The following is a 15,805-nucleotide window of genomic DNA, read 5'->3' as shown; positions in this document are numbered from 1 at the left end:
AATAATAATAATAATAAGGGAGTTGCAGCCATAGGCATCCTTTTTTTTATATAACAAAGAGTAAGGTCCCGTCTGCACTATATGTTTAAAGCTGTGTCATACCATTTTAAACAGTCATGGTTTCCGCCCCAGGGAATCCTGGGAATTTATTATTACTTAAAAACGCATCTTGCAAAAGGGAGGGCTTCAAAGGCGCTGATGAAACAATATAAACGGCGCCTGTCTGATATGTAAGCACCAAATGGCAGGCAGAAATTCAACAGGTTAAAGCTTCCCCAGGCTAGTGCCATGCACTTGCACATGTTCTGCTGCTTTATTGTTCATTCATTCATTGCCTTCACATTGCCGCCTTTCTGCCAAGGCGGTTTACCGTTTTCAAGTCCTGCTGCTGCTGCGTTTAGCAAACGAGGATACCAGCAGGCGAGCCTGGCGCCCTCCAGCTGTTTTGGACTACAACTCCCGTCAGCCCCCACCAGCCAGACAAATTGAGGACCTTTTTCAGGCGTCCTGACTCCTGCCTGTCCAAAAAGATAAATATATAATCTGCATACACAGAGACAGGACCCTTCGCGTTTCCAAGCCGCGTTCACGGCAGCTATTTTAAATCCGGGTTGCAGGGGAATTATCCCCCCTCAAATCACTTCAATCCGGCAGCCTCAAAAAACCGCCTCCCTCAACATGGCAGCGCCCATGCGGCGCCTTTCCGTACAAAGGGCCTTCGCGGGCCGCTCTCTCGCGCTGCGTCCCGCTTGTCCGTACAGTGACGTCAGTGGAGCGCGCCGGGCGGCGTGAGCGAGAACGAAGGCACCGGCGCAGAGGGAGGCAGGGGAGGGATGCTTGGAGAGCTGGTGGCCGGAGGGGCCGAGGGTCTCGTCCTTATCCAAGGTGAGGTGGGGGGGGGGGAGAAGGAGGACCCCCCACTGGAATGGGGCGGGGCAGGGACCTACCTTTCAGGGGGGTGGACTAGATGACCTATGGGGGGCCCCTTCGAACTCTGCAATCTGAGGTTTAGGAGAGGGGGGGGTCTCTTGGTCCACTTTGTTAGCAGCTGCTGTGGGGGTGAAGCAGGGGCCTAGAGGTGGGGGGGGGGACTTGGCGATTCCCCTTGCCCCCTTTTCTTCATAGCTCCTATGGAAATGGAGGGGACGTGGGGCAGGGACCTAAGGCAGAGGTGTGTGGGGCAGGGGGTTAAGTGCGAACTGTGGGCTGGGAGGATTCAAGTAAAGGCAGCGGGGTCCTGGAGGCGAATGAAGAGGGAAGGTGGTGTATGAGGCAATCTTTACAGTGGTACCTCGGGTTACATACACTTCAGGTTACAGACTCCGCTAACCCAGAAATAGTACCTCGGGTTAAGAACTTTGCTTCAGGATGAGAACAGAAAATGTGCTCAGGCGGTGCGGCAGCAGCAGGAGACCCCATTAGCTAAAGTGGTGCTTCAGGTTAAGAACAGTTTCAGGTTAAGAACGGACCTCTGGAACGAATTAAGTACGTAACCGGAGGTACCACTGTATTTTGTTTTTATATATGTTGAAAGCTATGGGATGCGGGTGGCGCTGTGGATTAAACCACAGAGCCTAGGACTCCCTGCGACGGGGTGAGCTCCCGTTGCTCAGTCCCAGCTCCTGCCCACCTAGCAGTTCGAAAGCACATCAAAGTGCAAGTAGATAAATAGGTACCGCTCCAGCGGGAAGGTAAACGGCGTTTCCGTGCGCTGCTCTGGTTCACCAGAAGCGGCTTAGTCATGCTGGCCACATGACCCGGAAGCTGTACGCCGGCTCCCTCGGCCAGTAAAGCGAGATGAGCGCCGCAACCCCAGAGTCGGCCACGACTGGACCTAATGGTCAGGAGTCCCTTTATTTTACCTTATGTTGAAAGCTGCACAGAGTGGCCGAAGCAACCCAGTGAGATGGGTGGGGTTACAAAGAATAAATTATTCTTATTCTTATTATTGAAAGACTTCTGGTGGTCAATCTGTTCTCCGTTCATCCTGTGTTTTCCTCCTGCAGACTCCGTCGCCTGCGAGGGCCGCACCCTCCTCAAGAGTTTCGTGGAAGCGTCGGCCCGAAGGTGGGTGAAATCCACCTTTAGACTTTGGCCACTTAGCCCACTCCCCACCGCCACCACCACCACAAGGCAGGGATGTTTTGGGTGGGTGGGAGGGACCCATCCTCTCTGCAGATACACGAGGAAATCCTCAAAAGATCATATACAGGGGAGAGGAGGAATCTTATGAGTGGCCAGAAATATGAGGTGCAGGAGGGTACTCAGTCCCTGTGTGTTACACGCACACATTTTCTGCATGTGTGCTGCTGAGTGAAGCTTTATGGAATAGTGGCCTGTAAACGTTCAGTTAGAGTAATAATAATATTTCCTGTTATATTGTGGGTGTATCGCCAATCGGTACCCAAACTGAAATAGGCATTCTGTTAGGGACGCGGGTGGTGCTGTGGGTTAAATCAGAGAGCCTAGGACGTGCCGATCAGAAGGTTGGAGGTTCGAATCCCCGCAACGGGGTGAGCTCCCATTGCTCGGTCCCTGCTCCTGCCAACCTAGCAGTTCGAAAGCACGTCAAAGTGCAAGTAGATAAATAGGTACCACTCCGGCGGGAAGGTAAACGGCGTTTCCATGCGCTGCTGTGGTTCGCCAGAAGCGGCTCAGTCATGCTGGCCACATGACCCGGAAGCTGTACGCCGGCTCCCTCGGCCAATAAAGCGAGATGAGCGCCACAACCCCAGAGTCGGCCACGACTGGACCTAATGGTCAGGGGTTCCTTTACCTTTACCTTTATGGCCTTATTAGTGACATCAAACTTTAAGTTGTGAGTACTTTCTGAATGAGATTTGCACCTCCACCCCTCCCCACTCCTGATGCTCAATAACCACAATATGTCACCCTGATCCTTGCAGACAGGTGTGGCTCACCAAAGCAGTCTAAAACCAGCTCACGTTCTCCCTCTGGAGCCCAATCTTCTTGCCCTCAATCTCCACTTTCTCCTGCTTTGGGACTGTGAAGGGACCCCTTCCTCTCTCCCCTGAAAGCATAATCAGCTCTCACCTCCATTCCTCCTTTAGGGGTGAATCTGTTCACGTTTTCAGCTTTGAGGTCCCGGAAGAAGAATTCAAGGCTGGATTCAGCGCCGAAGTCAACTCCCGGTGAGTGTGAGAAAGCCACTGAGATAGCCTGGCCAATGTGTTTCATGCGCTGGTAACCTCCAGACCCGATTAATGCACATCCAAGAGACTGCGATCTACTCCCAGTATAAAAAAAACTGGCAGTGATATACCCATTGTCGTAAAAATGGGTAAAAATGCCCAGAGTTGTTGAGCCCAGAGTCGTCTAACTTTTTCAGGTTAGGATTGCCCAGGGTTCTTCAGCTTTTATTTGTTAACTTTTGGTAAACTTTGTTTAATCCCAGAATCGATAAGGGTCTCGCGATCTTCTGCGATCAGCCGGGGATCTGCCGGTAGATCGAGAGGTACTGGTTGGACATACCTGCTCTATGTGGAGCTACCCTTGGACCTGTTCTGGAGGCTCTAGCCCATGCAAAGTGCTGCAGCTGGGCTGTTGATGGGACAGTTTCCAGCACATCACTGCAGCACTTAAAAGCTTGCACTGGCTGCCCCTAGGACCCCAGGCCATGTTCAAGGTTCTTGAATGAATTCACAAAGCCTGGGACTACTTGGGTCCAGGATACCTCCCTTAAATACCTGCCTGGTCATCAAGGTCCTCAGGGGAGTCACTGCTAGGACCCTGAAATCATCATTGGAGACCCTTCTTCATATGCCTCCTCCTCCTTCAGAGGTCCAGAGGGTGGCGACTTGAGAACGGGGCCTTTTCTGCAGTGGCTCCCCATTTGTGGGATGTTCTCCCCAGGGAGGCTCACCTGGTGCCGTCATTATGCAACTTTAGGTAAAGATATTCCTTTTCAACCAGGCCTTTGGATGATTAACATCTGTCACTCTTTTAAATGTTCTGTGGGAGGGGGGAATTATTGGTTTGTTTATTTTCGTTCCTGTTTGGATAATGCATTTTGCGATTTTTATATTGTAATTGTATGTTGTGAACAGTTTTAGAAACTCTTTCTGCTTTCGTGATTAATTCCAATTGATCTTACCCATTGCATGCTTTAAAAAAAATGTGCACGCTGCTTAGAATGGGGCGGTCCGACTTTCCATACCAAGTGGGCCGCCAGAGAACTTTGACACAGGACCTGCGGGCCGCACCCTGAATTAAATTTCCATATTGCAAGTTAAAGTGTCAATTAATATTATGTAACGTATGCAGTTGGTAAACTTAATCAAATATATATAATTAAATAAACGAGAGACTTAATTGTTAAACTGATTTATCGTACAGACAATTAAAATTAAAATTTTAAGGCTTTAAGGAGTTTTCTCTTGAAAGCTTAAAAACTTCAGTAAATAGATTTGAACCAGCGTTTCCCAAACTAGGTTCTCCAGATGTTTTTGGACTACAGTTCCCATCATGCCTGACCACTGGTCTTGCCAGTTAGGGATGATGGGAGTTGTAGTCCAAAAAGAACTGGAGAACTGAGCTATGATGATGATGATGATTATTATTAATATGTTAATATGTTTTATCCAAGGATACGGTTCCACGATGCCTTCCGGGATCCCCTGGGCTGGGCCGGGGAGCCCCGTGGCTTCACCCTGGGAGACTTCTCCGCCTCGGAAATGGTGGGCCGGTTGACTCCAGGGTCTCTAGGCCCTGCCACGGTCGTGCTGGATTCGCTGAGCTGGCTGCTTCTCCGTTTGCCATTTGCCGGCGTCTGCCAAGTCCTTCCGCAGCTGCCTAGGAGAGCAAAGGCTGCTGGTGAGAGAGGGGGGATGTTTTCAAGGAAGCCTTGTTGTTTAGTCGTGTCTGCCTCTTTCTGACCCCTGGACCAGAGCACGCCAGGCACTCCTGTCTTCCTCTGCCTCCCGCAGTTTAGTCAGATTCAAGAACACTGTCCCACCATCTCATCCTCTGTCCTCCCCTTCTCCTTGTGCCCTCCATCTTTCCCAACATCAGGGTCTTTTCCAGGAAGTCTTCTCTTCTCATGAGGTGGCCAAAGTCTTGGAGCCTCAGCTTCAGGATCTGTCCTTCCAGTGAGTACTCAGGGCTGATTTCCTTCAGAATGGAAAGGTTTGATCTTCTTGCAGTCCATGGGACTCTCAAGAGTCTCCTCCAGCACCAGAATTCAAAAGCATCCATTCTTCGGCCATCAGCCTTCTTTAAGGTCCAGCTCTCACCTCCATATATCACTACTGGGAAAACCAGAGCTTGAACTATACGGACCTTTGTCGGCATCAAGGAAGCCTAAAGGTAAAGGGACCCCTGACCATTAGGTCCAGTCGTGGCTGACTCTGGGGTTGCAGCGCTCATCTTGCTTCCGGGTCATGTGGCCAGCATGACTAAGCCGCTTCTGGCGAACCAGAGCAGCACATGGAAACACTGTTTACCTTCCCGCCAGAGTGGTACCTATTTATCTACTTGCACTTTGAGGTGCTTTCAAACTGCTAGGTTGGCAGGAGCAGGGACCGAGCAACAGGAGCTCGCCCCGTGGAGGGGATTCGAACCGCCGACCTTCTGATCGGCAAGTCCTAGGCTCTGTGGTTTAACCTACAGCGCCACCCGCATCCCTTATAGCACCCTTATATACCTTAGGAAGCCTAGGGTAGCTTTAAAAGAGGGTTGAGTAAATTCATGGCGGAGGGGGCTGCCAAAGCTTACTAGCCATGACGGCTGCGTTCTGCCTCCACAGTCAACGCCCCTAAATTCCAATTGCTGGAAACCACAAGAGGGCAGGGGGCTGCTTTTGTGCTCAAATTCCTGCTTGCAGGTTTTCCATAATGGGCACCCAATTGGCCACTGTGAGAACAGGATGCTTGGCTAGATGAGCCCTTGGCCTGATCCAGCAGGACTCTTCTGACGTTAATTTTCTCGTATGCATTTGCAAGGCCCTTAACAACTTGGGGTCCAGGATACCTCGGCCTGCTCCCTTATATCCCTGCCTGATCGCTGAGGTCTTTGGGGGAGTCAAAAGGCTGCTGCGCTCTACTAAACATCTCCCAAGATAATAACGCCCACCCACATCATAAAGAGCTCGTAACCCACCTACTCTCAGCAGCCAGAAACATCATAGCCAGACACTGGGGAGACCTGTCAGGACCAATGGTATCTAATAGTACGGGAAATAGCCTTATTAGAAAAAAACTAACCAATAAACCATTGCTGGCAACTCCCCCCCCCTTTTTTAAAGGGAAATTCCCTTATTCCGAATAGGATTCCTCGCAAGAAAAGGGAAAAGTTGACAGCTATGAATAAACTGCAACTGACAAATAGAAGAAGATGCTTTCACCCCGGTATGGTTCCCCTTTATCACATACACAGCCCAACAAGATAACAACAAGAATCCACCGACAACATACGAATCAATCTGGCTAACCCGATTCAAAAATATATATACTGTCACGGCTAAAATGGCCGCTGTTTCTTTAATGCGAATAAAGCTGGGTCAACATGACTCAGCGGTCTGCACCAAGTTGTATATATAAGTGAGTGTTCGGGTTGGTTGGTGCTGGTGTGTATAGTTATTCAGCCGTGTTTTGCACAAAGACTTTTAAGAATAAAACTCTGCAAGGATATTCTCGTGGACTCTTTTGTGCAGACAAGGGTCCGAGGACCAGGCTGAGGAGACAAAGGGAGGTCAGAACCCTTTCCTTCTTTATTTTTGCTTTTTACAAACACTGACATATACACACACACACAGACCCCGCTGTCACACAAAAACAAATCTCACTACAGCCAACCAAAGACAACCAACCACCCCATAAGCCACCCCCAACCTCTCTCACCACCAAGGAAATACAACAAGCGAATAGTAAGAGAACCCACAGAAGTAACGCTGACACAAAACCCCACACATATACTAAGCAGACGAAAATAAGCATAACTACCTGACCCCACCCTACTCACCATTCCCCCTCTCCCTCTTTTCTTCTTAACCCATGGGTAGGCAACCAAAGGCCCGGGGGCCGGATCTGGCCCAATTGCCTTCTCAATCCGGCCCACGGACGGTCCGGGAATCAGCGTGTTTTTACATAAGTAGAATGCGTGCTCTTATTTAAAAAGCATCTCTGGGTTATTTGTGGGGCATAGGAATTCATTCATTCCCCCCCCCCCTTCAAAATATAGTCCGGCCCCCCACAAGATCTGAGGGACAGTGGACCAGCCCCCTGCCAAAAAAGTTTGCTGACCCCTGTCTAACACTGTATGTAACACCAGTGTCTCTCAACAAATGAAACTGATTTGTAGAAAACACAACTTGAAAAAGGAGACAACGCATGCATTTTTGTAAACTAAGAAATCTTTAATAAAAATATATTAACAAGAAAAGAAAAAAGGCTGTTGTGCTGACGTGATGGGTCTCTTGGCTTTCCCAACATTTCCTGATCTTCTGCAGGTCTGAAAATTGCCCGGCTGGTGATCCTCGTCCATGGGGACTTGCACCATCGTGGGCAACTAGAAGCCTTGCATGCCTTGGCTCGCGTAGTGGTGGCTCTGGAGCCGGCGCCGTGGAATGTGTGCCAGGGGGACGAGGCTCCCCGAGTCGCCGTCACATTGCACAGGAAGAAAGGTGGCAAAGTGCTGCGGAAGGTGAGGCTGGTCCGGCGTCAGACGGGGAGGCGGAATGTGCCTGGGGAGTGGGCGGCGCAACAGGCGTGTCAGGGAACTGCCGTCGGCAGAGAGGCAAGAGACAGAGGGGGAATTGTGTTACAGGGAGCCTCCGAAAATCTTGCGAAGCAGTTCCTCCTCCGGTGAGGAGAAAAGCCCCTCCTCCAGTGAAGAAGAGGTGCAGGGACCAGGGGATGTTAGGGAGAGCCTCAACACCGAGCCTGAGCAAACCGGAGAGGCGGGAAGTGCGCCCCTGCCAGCGCCCATTCTGCGCAGTAAGCTTCGGTGCAGTGAGGGAAGGAAAAGGATGGGGGAGGTACAAGGACCCCCACGCTTTTTCACATCTATATGAAGCCGCTGGGAGAGATCATCAGGGGGTCTGGACTGGGTGTCCATCAATATGCAGATGATACCCAGCTCCACCTCTCTTTCAAATCAGAACCAGTGAAGGAGGTGAAGGTCCTGTGTGAGTGTCTGGAGGCGGTTGGAGGATGGATGGCGGCTAATGGATTGAGGTTGAATCTTGACAAGATAGAAGTACTGTTTGGGGGGGACAGGAGGCGGGCAGGTGTGGAGGACTCCCTGGTCCTGAATGGGGTAACTGTGCCCCTGAAGGACCAGTTGCGCAGCCTGGGAGTCATTTTGGACTCACAGCTGTCCATGGAGGCGCAGGTCAATTCTGTATCCAGGGCAGCTGTCTACCAGCTCCATCTGGTACGCAGGCTGAGACCCTACCTGCCCGCGGACTGTCTCGCCAGAGTGGTGCATGCTCTAGTTATCTCCCACTTGGACTACTGCAATACGCTTTACATGGGGCTACCTTTGAAGGTGACCTGGAAACTACAACTAATCCAGAATGCGGCAGCCAGACTGGTGACTGGGGGCGGCCGCCGAGACCACATAACACCAGTCTTGAAAGACCTACATTGGCTCCCAGTACGTTTCCGAACACAATTCAAAGTGTTGGTGTTGACCTTTAAAGCCCTAAATGGCCTCGGCCCAGTATACCTGAAGGAGCGTCTCCACCACCATCGTGCTGCCCGGACACTGAGGTCCAGCACCAAGGGCTTTCTGGCGGTTCCCTCATTGCGAGAAGCAAAGCTACAGGGAACCAGGCAGAGGGCCTTCGCTGTAGTGGCACCTGCCCTGTGGAACGCCCTCCCATCAGATGTCAAGGAAATAAACAACTACCACACATTCAGAAGACATCTTAAGGCAGCCCTGTTCAGGGAAGTTTTTCCCTGACATTTTAGTGTATTTTTGGTCTCTGTGGAAGCCGCCCATCTGGCTGGGGAAACCCAGCCAGATGGGCGGGGTACAAATAATAAATAAATAAGTAAATAAAAAGGACCGCCCACTCCCAGATTCTGCTAGCGATTGAGCCAGATATGAACTTACGACGCTCTGCACTGTAAATAGTTTGCACCAAGAATAAAGCCTGGAAAAGACAGGTCGGAGTCTTGCCTGTTTACTCTCGAGCAACCACACCCGCACCTGACAAGGCATAAATCCTGCCTCCTGAGAAGACCCGGTTTCCTTAACTTCCCTTCCTAGGTGTGATTTATTGCTGACCTGCTCCTGACACCCCTCGCCCCTCTTTCGCTCCCTCCCAGAAAGAACGCTTTATGCTCCTTCCGGGTTTCCTCCTGAAGCACCTTGGCGAGCTGCCACGGGACGGCGTTTCTGAAGGGGACCGTCCAGAAGACGGCAAAGCTTTGCCTACGGTAGGTGACCTTGCTTGCTTATTTACCGTATTTTTGACTCCATAAGATGGACCCGACCATAAGACACACCTAGTTTTTAGAGGAGGAAAACAGGAAAAAAATATTCTGAATCAAATGTTGTATAAACTACCGTATTTAATAAACAACCGGTACAGTGGTGCCTCGCAAGGCGAAATTAATCCGTTCCGCGAGTCTCTTCGTCTTGCGGTTTTTCGTCTTGCGAAGCACGGCTGTTAGCAGCTTAGCGGCTATTAACGGCTTAGCGGCTTTAAGAAAAAGGAAACAAACTCGCAAGAACTCGCAAGACGTTTTGTCTTGCGAAGCAAGCCCATAGGGAAATTCGTCTTGCGGAACGACTCAAAAAACGGAAAACCCTTTCGTCTAGCGAGTTTTTCGTCTTGTGAGGCATTCGTCTTGCGGGGCACCACTGTATATGAGAATCATATTACAGCCATGTAAAGTGAACAGCAGTCAACAGTGGCATTAAGAACCATCGTCACTGTCATTAACAAATGAAGAGAGACTTTGAGGTTTGAGTACTCTTCTAGTCTTCTGTGAACCCCAAGAACTCATCACTGCTAGCGTCAGAATTTATGAAGCTCAGTTGCTCACAGTCACTGACATCACTTTCTTCGCTATCTTCATGTAAAATACCATCTTCGCGTTTCCAGCCTCCTCCTCTCCATCCCTTTCACCTGAACTCCTCAGGTGATGTCTGCAATTTCTCCCCTTCGCTGCTCCCTCTCCTTTGCCCTCTACCATGACTCTCCACTCACGGCAACCTACAGTACCTCCTCTCCCTTCACCCAGTTTCTTGGTCCACCTCCTCTCCATCCTCTTCCTCCCCTCTCTCAGCGAACAGCCTGCCCGCTGCTCCAAAGCTTGAGGAGAAAGGGCAGGCTGCTGGCAGAGCAGCACCCCCATCCCCATTCAGTGGCCCAGGAGCGCGGGGCATGGGCGCACAGCCAGCCCGCTGCTGCAAAGCTTGCAGGGGGAAGGCGAGGCAGAGCAACGCGGCTCCCTACCACCACCAAAGAGCAGCCCAAGAGCGTGCCGTGCTCCGGCAATTTGGCTCCAGGGACCACACACTTGCTCCATAAGACGCACAGACTTTTCCCCTTACTTTTTAAGAGGAAAAAAGTGTGTGCCGGTCCCGGGGGGAAGGTTACCGTTGACGTAGTCGAAGTCCGGTCCTGGGTCACTAGCCTGGAAACAGTTCGCAAGGAGCGGGGCGAGGTCCGAAACAGGAAACTTACACAACCCTTTAAAAATTAGCTGATGAAGGTGAATACATCGAAACAGGGCCCTATCCTGGTTTCTGATCCATAATTGACTTCTGCTCAGTGATTGAAACTAAGACCTTCACATCAAATCTGACTATGGACTAACATGAACATACTGGTTTCTGATCCATAATTGGATATACATATCCATTTGAGTTTGTAAACTCTGTTTGAGTCTGTAATCCTTGTCAGAAGACATACATTTGAATGGATTAGTTTTTGTGACAATTGACTATTGATTTGCGAGTAGGGACCACTCCCACTACGGAAACTTATACAGTGGTACCTCGGGTTAAGTACTTAGTTCGTTCCGGAGGTCCGTTCTTAACCTGAAACTGTTCGTAACCTGAAGCACCACTTTAGCTAATGGGGCCTCCTGCTGTTGCCGTGCCGCTGGAGCACGATTTCTGTTCTCATCCTGAAGCAAAGTTCTTAACCTGAGGTGCTATTTCTGGGTTAGCGGAGTCTGCAACCTGAAGCGTATTTAACCTGAAGCGTATGTAACCTGAGGTACCACTGTTTTGGCCTGAGTTCTTGGTGTGCTCTTTCCTTGGTATATTTAATAACAAGAACTCCATCTTGGCTAGGGTTTCAGGCCCACCTGGATGCTGCCTTCTGCCCATTAAATTTGTACCCGTTTCACCTGTTCCATGACTGAGATTTATAGCAGCTGTCCCACTGCTTTGCTGTCAAATCTTCCCCTCCTCCTGGTATTGACTGGGCTTCTTCCCCTCTCAGGCCGACCCAGCTGCCAACTTGACCTTTAACCTGCGCCTGTCGGAGTCTGAGCGCCGGGCCAAGGAGTCTGTCCCTCTCCCATACCAGTTCAGTGACGAAAAGTAAGTCCTTCGGTCGGGGGGTGGGGAGTGGATTTGTTGTCGTCAGTATTTGCCAAGTGTCTTTGTCTTGCTTTCACAGCCCAATTAACAACCTTAAAAACCTACCCAGACCATAGCTGTCAACTGTCCCTTATTTGGTGGGAAACTCCCTTATCCCAGCACTGTGTCCTGCTGCTGTCCCTTAGTGATGATGTCCCTTAAATTTCCCGGGTTTCAAAGGAAGCAGCTCCTCTCCCTCCCTCCCTGCCGGCCAGGGAGGAGGGAGGCTCCAACTGTGTTGCTTGGCTGCGTTGCTCACCCAATAAGGAATCTAAGAACGACTGGGGGGTGGAGCTCGCATGCCTTGTGCCAATCAAATCGGCCGCATTGCCTGGGGACTCGCCTTTGCTCAGCGCTTCCCAGCGGAGAGGTGACGGTGGTTTTCCTTCCTGCATCCCCTTTGCCGGGTTGCTGCGCTGTGGGAACCACCGCTTGAGGCTTCCTTTGGCTGCTGGCTGGGCTTTCTGCCTTTGGCTCGGAGGGGCTCAGAAGTTTAACACACCTGTGCCCTGAAAATCCCTTATTTTGGCTGCTGATCCCTTATTTTTGAGGCTGTTGGTCCCTTATTTTCAAATCTGTAAGTTGACAGCTATCACCCAGACATAGAATTGTACTCTGCGTGTTTGCTTTCCAAGTCTGCTGGATGTATCTGGGCTGTATTTTATGCACACAGCTTACAGAACTCGAACTCGGGCCTCGATGCCTGACAGGCCACCTCCTTCCCAGCGGTCCCTCTCAGGTGCTGATTTGGGGGGCGAGAGCCCCCTTGGTTATTACATCACCCTCAGACGTTTGTGGGGTGGGAACAGCAGCCTATGAGAAGGCCTTCTCTGTGGTGGCCCCTAAGTTGTGGAACTCCTTCCCCACAGAGGTGCTTCTGGCAACTTCACTATTAAGCTTCTGGGCGCTCTTCTTTGCACAGGCCTTCTGTGACCCCCTTGTGGTGTATATTTTCATGACCCGCCTTATTTCTGTAATTCTGAATTGTTTTAAACTGTATTTAAAACTGTATTTAAACTGGTACAGAATGCTGCAGTAAGGCTCCTTACGGGGTCTTTGCCATGGGAGCATATTCACCCAGTGCTTTTCCAGCTGCACTGGCTCCTGGTGGAGTACAGGGTCAGGTTGAAGGTGCTGCTTTTGACCTTTAAAGCCCTATACGGCCTAGGACCCTCGTACCTACGGGACCGCCTCTCCTGGTATGCCCCATGGAGAGCCTCAAGGTCCATAAATAGCAACACCCTAGTGGTCCGGGGCCCTAAGGAAGTTAGATTGGCTTCAACCAGAGCCAGGGCCTTTTCAACATTGGCCCCGATGTGGTGGAACGCTCTGCCTCATGAGACCAGGGCCCTGCAGGATCTGATTTCTTTCCGCAGGGCCTGTAAGACAGAGTTGTTCCGCCTGGCCTTTGGCTTGGAGCCAATTTGATTCCCTCCCTCTCTTTCTTTTTTCTTTTCCTTCTCCTCCTGCGATGAGGCTACATTTTAATATTTTAATGTTCCATTATTTTAATGTTGTATTTTATTTTTGTTTTTAAGTAGTAATCATTCATCTTGTTTTTATTATTGCCTGTAAGCTGCTCTGAGCCCGGCCTTGGCTGGGGAGGGCGGGGTATAAATAAAAACGTATTATTATTATTATTATTATTATTATTATTATTATTATTATTATTATTTAATGTTGTAGTCTAATGTTAGGAGACCCCCCCCCCACTTCCCCTCTCGGAGTTAGTTTCCCAGAATTCCCTGGGAAAGAGGGATAGACTGTAAAAAACCACTCTGTGAATTGCAGCTCTCCGAACAGAACAGGAGGGTTTCCTGGCAACTCTCAGCACCCTGGACCAAAGACAGTTCCCAGGATTCCCTGGGGCGGAAGCCATGACTGTTTAAAGCGGTACAGAATGGCTTTAAACATATAGCGCAGACGGGACCTTACTCTTTGTAAAAAAAATTGGATGCCTATGGCTGCAACTCCCTAATAATAATAATAATAATAATAATAATAATAATAATAATAATAATTTATTTATATCCTGCCCATTCCCCAACCACTCTGGGCGTCTTCCAACAAAATATTAAAATACAGTAATGCATCAAACATTAAAAGCTTCCCTAAACAGGGCTGCATGGGACGCGGGTGGCGCTGTGGGTTAAACCACAGAGCCTAGGACTTGCCGATCAAGAAGGTCGGCGGTTCGAATCCCCGCGATGGGGTGAGCTCCCGTTGCTCGGTCCCTGCTCCTGCCAACCTAGCAGTTCAAAAGCACCTCAAAGTGCAAGTAGATAAATAGGTACCGCTCCAGCGGGAAGGTAAACGTCATTTCCGTGTGCTGCTCTGGTTCGCCAGAAGCGGCTCAGTCATGCTGGCCACATGACCCAGAAGCTGGACGCCGGCTCCCTCGGCCAGTAAAGCGAGATGAGCGCCGCAACCCCAGAGTCAGCCACGACTGGACCTAATGGTCAGGGGTCCCTTTACCTTAAACAGGGCTGCCTTCAGATGGGCAGCATTAGAGATTGGACGTTTGTGTCCTGATTTATGCTTTATGTAATTTTTAAAATTTTGCACTGGCAGGGGCTGATGGGAGTTGTAGTCCAAAACCACCCAGGGGGCAACCCTGCCTCTAACACCCCCTTCTCACCCTGTTGCAGGAAGTCGTCTCTGCTGCAGACGCCGACCAGCCAGGGGAAGATCTATTACGAGCCGGATGCTGCAGATGACATAGATGAAGAAGACCCGGACAACGACTTGGATGTGTGAGCGATGGGGAGTCGGCTGCGAATGGAACATTCTGGCGCCTTATTGAAAGCCGCCATCTTGGATGGCTTCTTTTGGCTTCTTCCCACTTGAACATCCGCCTTGGACCTACCTACGAAGGGGAAATCGTCCCTCTCCTTGGGAATAGATGTGCACAGCTAATAGGAAGGAATCCTCCCTGGAAGGGGACACAGAAACCCCTCGAAGACTTCAGGATGTTCCTTCAGGAGCTGCCACAATCGATCTCTTTTACATGCTAAATGGACACAATCCCGACCCCATCCAGCTATGGGTACGCAAAGAGGAGGGGGTTAACACAGGAAGTTATTCTGTGGAAAGAACATGGGTTTTTTATTTTATTGAGGATAAACAAATCAAGATTTTTTAAAACCGGACATGGATTAGTGATTTATTTTTATTTTTTAGGGGAATATTGACATATCACACCCATTTCAATATTTTTCACACACTAGTTTGCTTGGCAAATATTCAGTGTTGTTTTTTTTTTTACAACTAAAAATAAATTCTGTTCTAGCATGTTGTCAAAGTTATGAAACTTTGCTCCTTTATAATAGGAAATTCGCCAAAAAATCGACACTTCTGGCATGCGTTGCCTTCCACCCGGGTTTTCACGGACTTTAAAAAACGATTTTTGGAAATCAGACGCTATTTCCGACGGACGAATCCTGGATATGTCTGGGAAATGCAGGGCGTATGGCAGCCTTACTTTATAAATGTTTTGGATATTCCTTTTTATAAAATTATTTGTATGCCACTGTATAAAGGTAAAGGTACCCCTGCCCGTACGGGCCAGTCTTGCCAGACTCTAGGGTTGTGCGCTCATCTCACTCAAGAGGCCGGGGGCCAGCGCTGTCTGCAGACACTTCCAGGTCACGTGGCCAGCGTGACGAAGCTGCTCTGGCGAACAGGCACCAGAGCAGCACTCGGAAACGCTGTTTACCTTCCCGCTATAAAGCGGTACCTATTTATCTACTTGCACTTAAGGGTGCTTTCGAACTGCTAGGTGGGCAGGAGCTGGGACCGAACGACGGGAGCTCACCCCGCCGCGGGGATTCGAACCGCCGACCATGCGATCGGCAAGTCCTAGGCGCTCAGGTTTTACCCACAGCGCCACCCGCTGTATACAAGATATCAAAGTGGTTTGCAGCAATAAAAACATAAAGCCACCCAATAAAACCATGAAAAGTTAAAAACAGATGTCAGTTAACCATTGTGGAAGGATATATTCTTAAAACTGCCTGCCTTGGCCTGGCGAAACTGAATTGGTTTTCAGCAGACGTTTGAAAGTTGGCACGAAAGGCAGAGGCTGAATCTCTAGTGGCAGGGAGTTCCTTATGTTCAGACAGCCTCGCTTGCTTTCAAAGAAGTGTGTTTTCTCTCTGAAAGCTGCCTGCTTGCGCTTCAAAGGTTCTTCCCTCTTCCTTTTTTGACAATCCAGTGCAGGGGCGTTTAACCTTCCTGGTGTCAT

General features: G+C 49.9%; 1 protein-coding gene across 1 annotated transcript; it reads left to right on the top strand.

Moving 5' to 3' along the window:
* Positions 1-777: 777 nt before the first annotated feature.
* On the top strand, positions 778-15,064 carry ELP5 (elongator acetyltransferase complex subunit 5). Its single transcript, XM_028703237.2, has 8 exons — positions 778-885; positions 2,007-2,067; positions 3,072-3,152; positions 4,607-4,833; positions 7,466-7,659; positions 9,291-9,401; positions 11,423-11,523; positions 14,211-15,064. Exons 1-8 carry the CDS (start codon positions 834-836, stop codon positions 14,317-14,319), a joined length of 936 nt encoding a protein of 311 aa, XP_028559070.2. The 5' UTR covers positions 778-833; the 3' UTR covers positions 14,320-15,064.
* The last annotated feature ends 741 nt before the right edge of the window (positions 15,065-15,805 follow it).

The sequence above is a fragment of the Podarcis muralis genome, chromosome 13 (genome assembly GCF_964188315.1).
Source record: "Podarcis muralis chromosome 13, rPodMur119.hap1.1, whole genome shotgun sequence".
NCBI classification, from domain to species: Eukaryota; Metazoa; Chordata; class Lepidosauria; order Squamata; family Lacertidae; genus Podarcis; species Podarcis muralis.
Note: the sequence above shows the minus strand (reverse complement) of the source record. Positions and strands in the feature narration are given on the sequence as shown.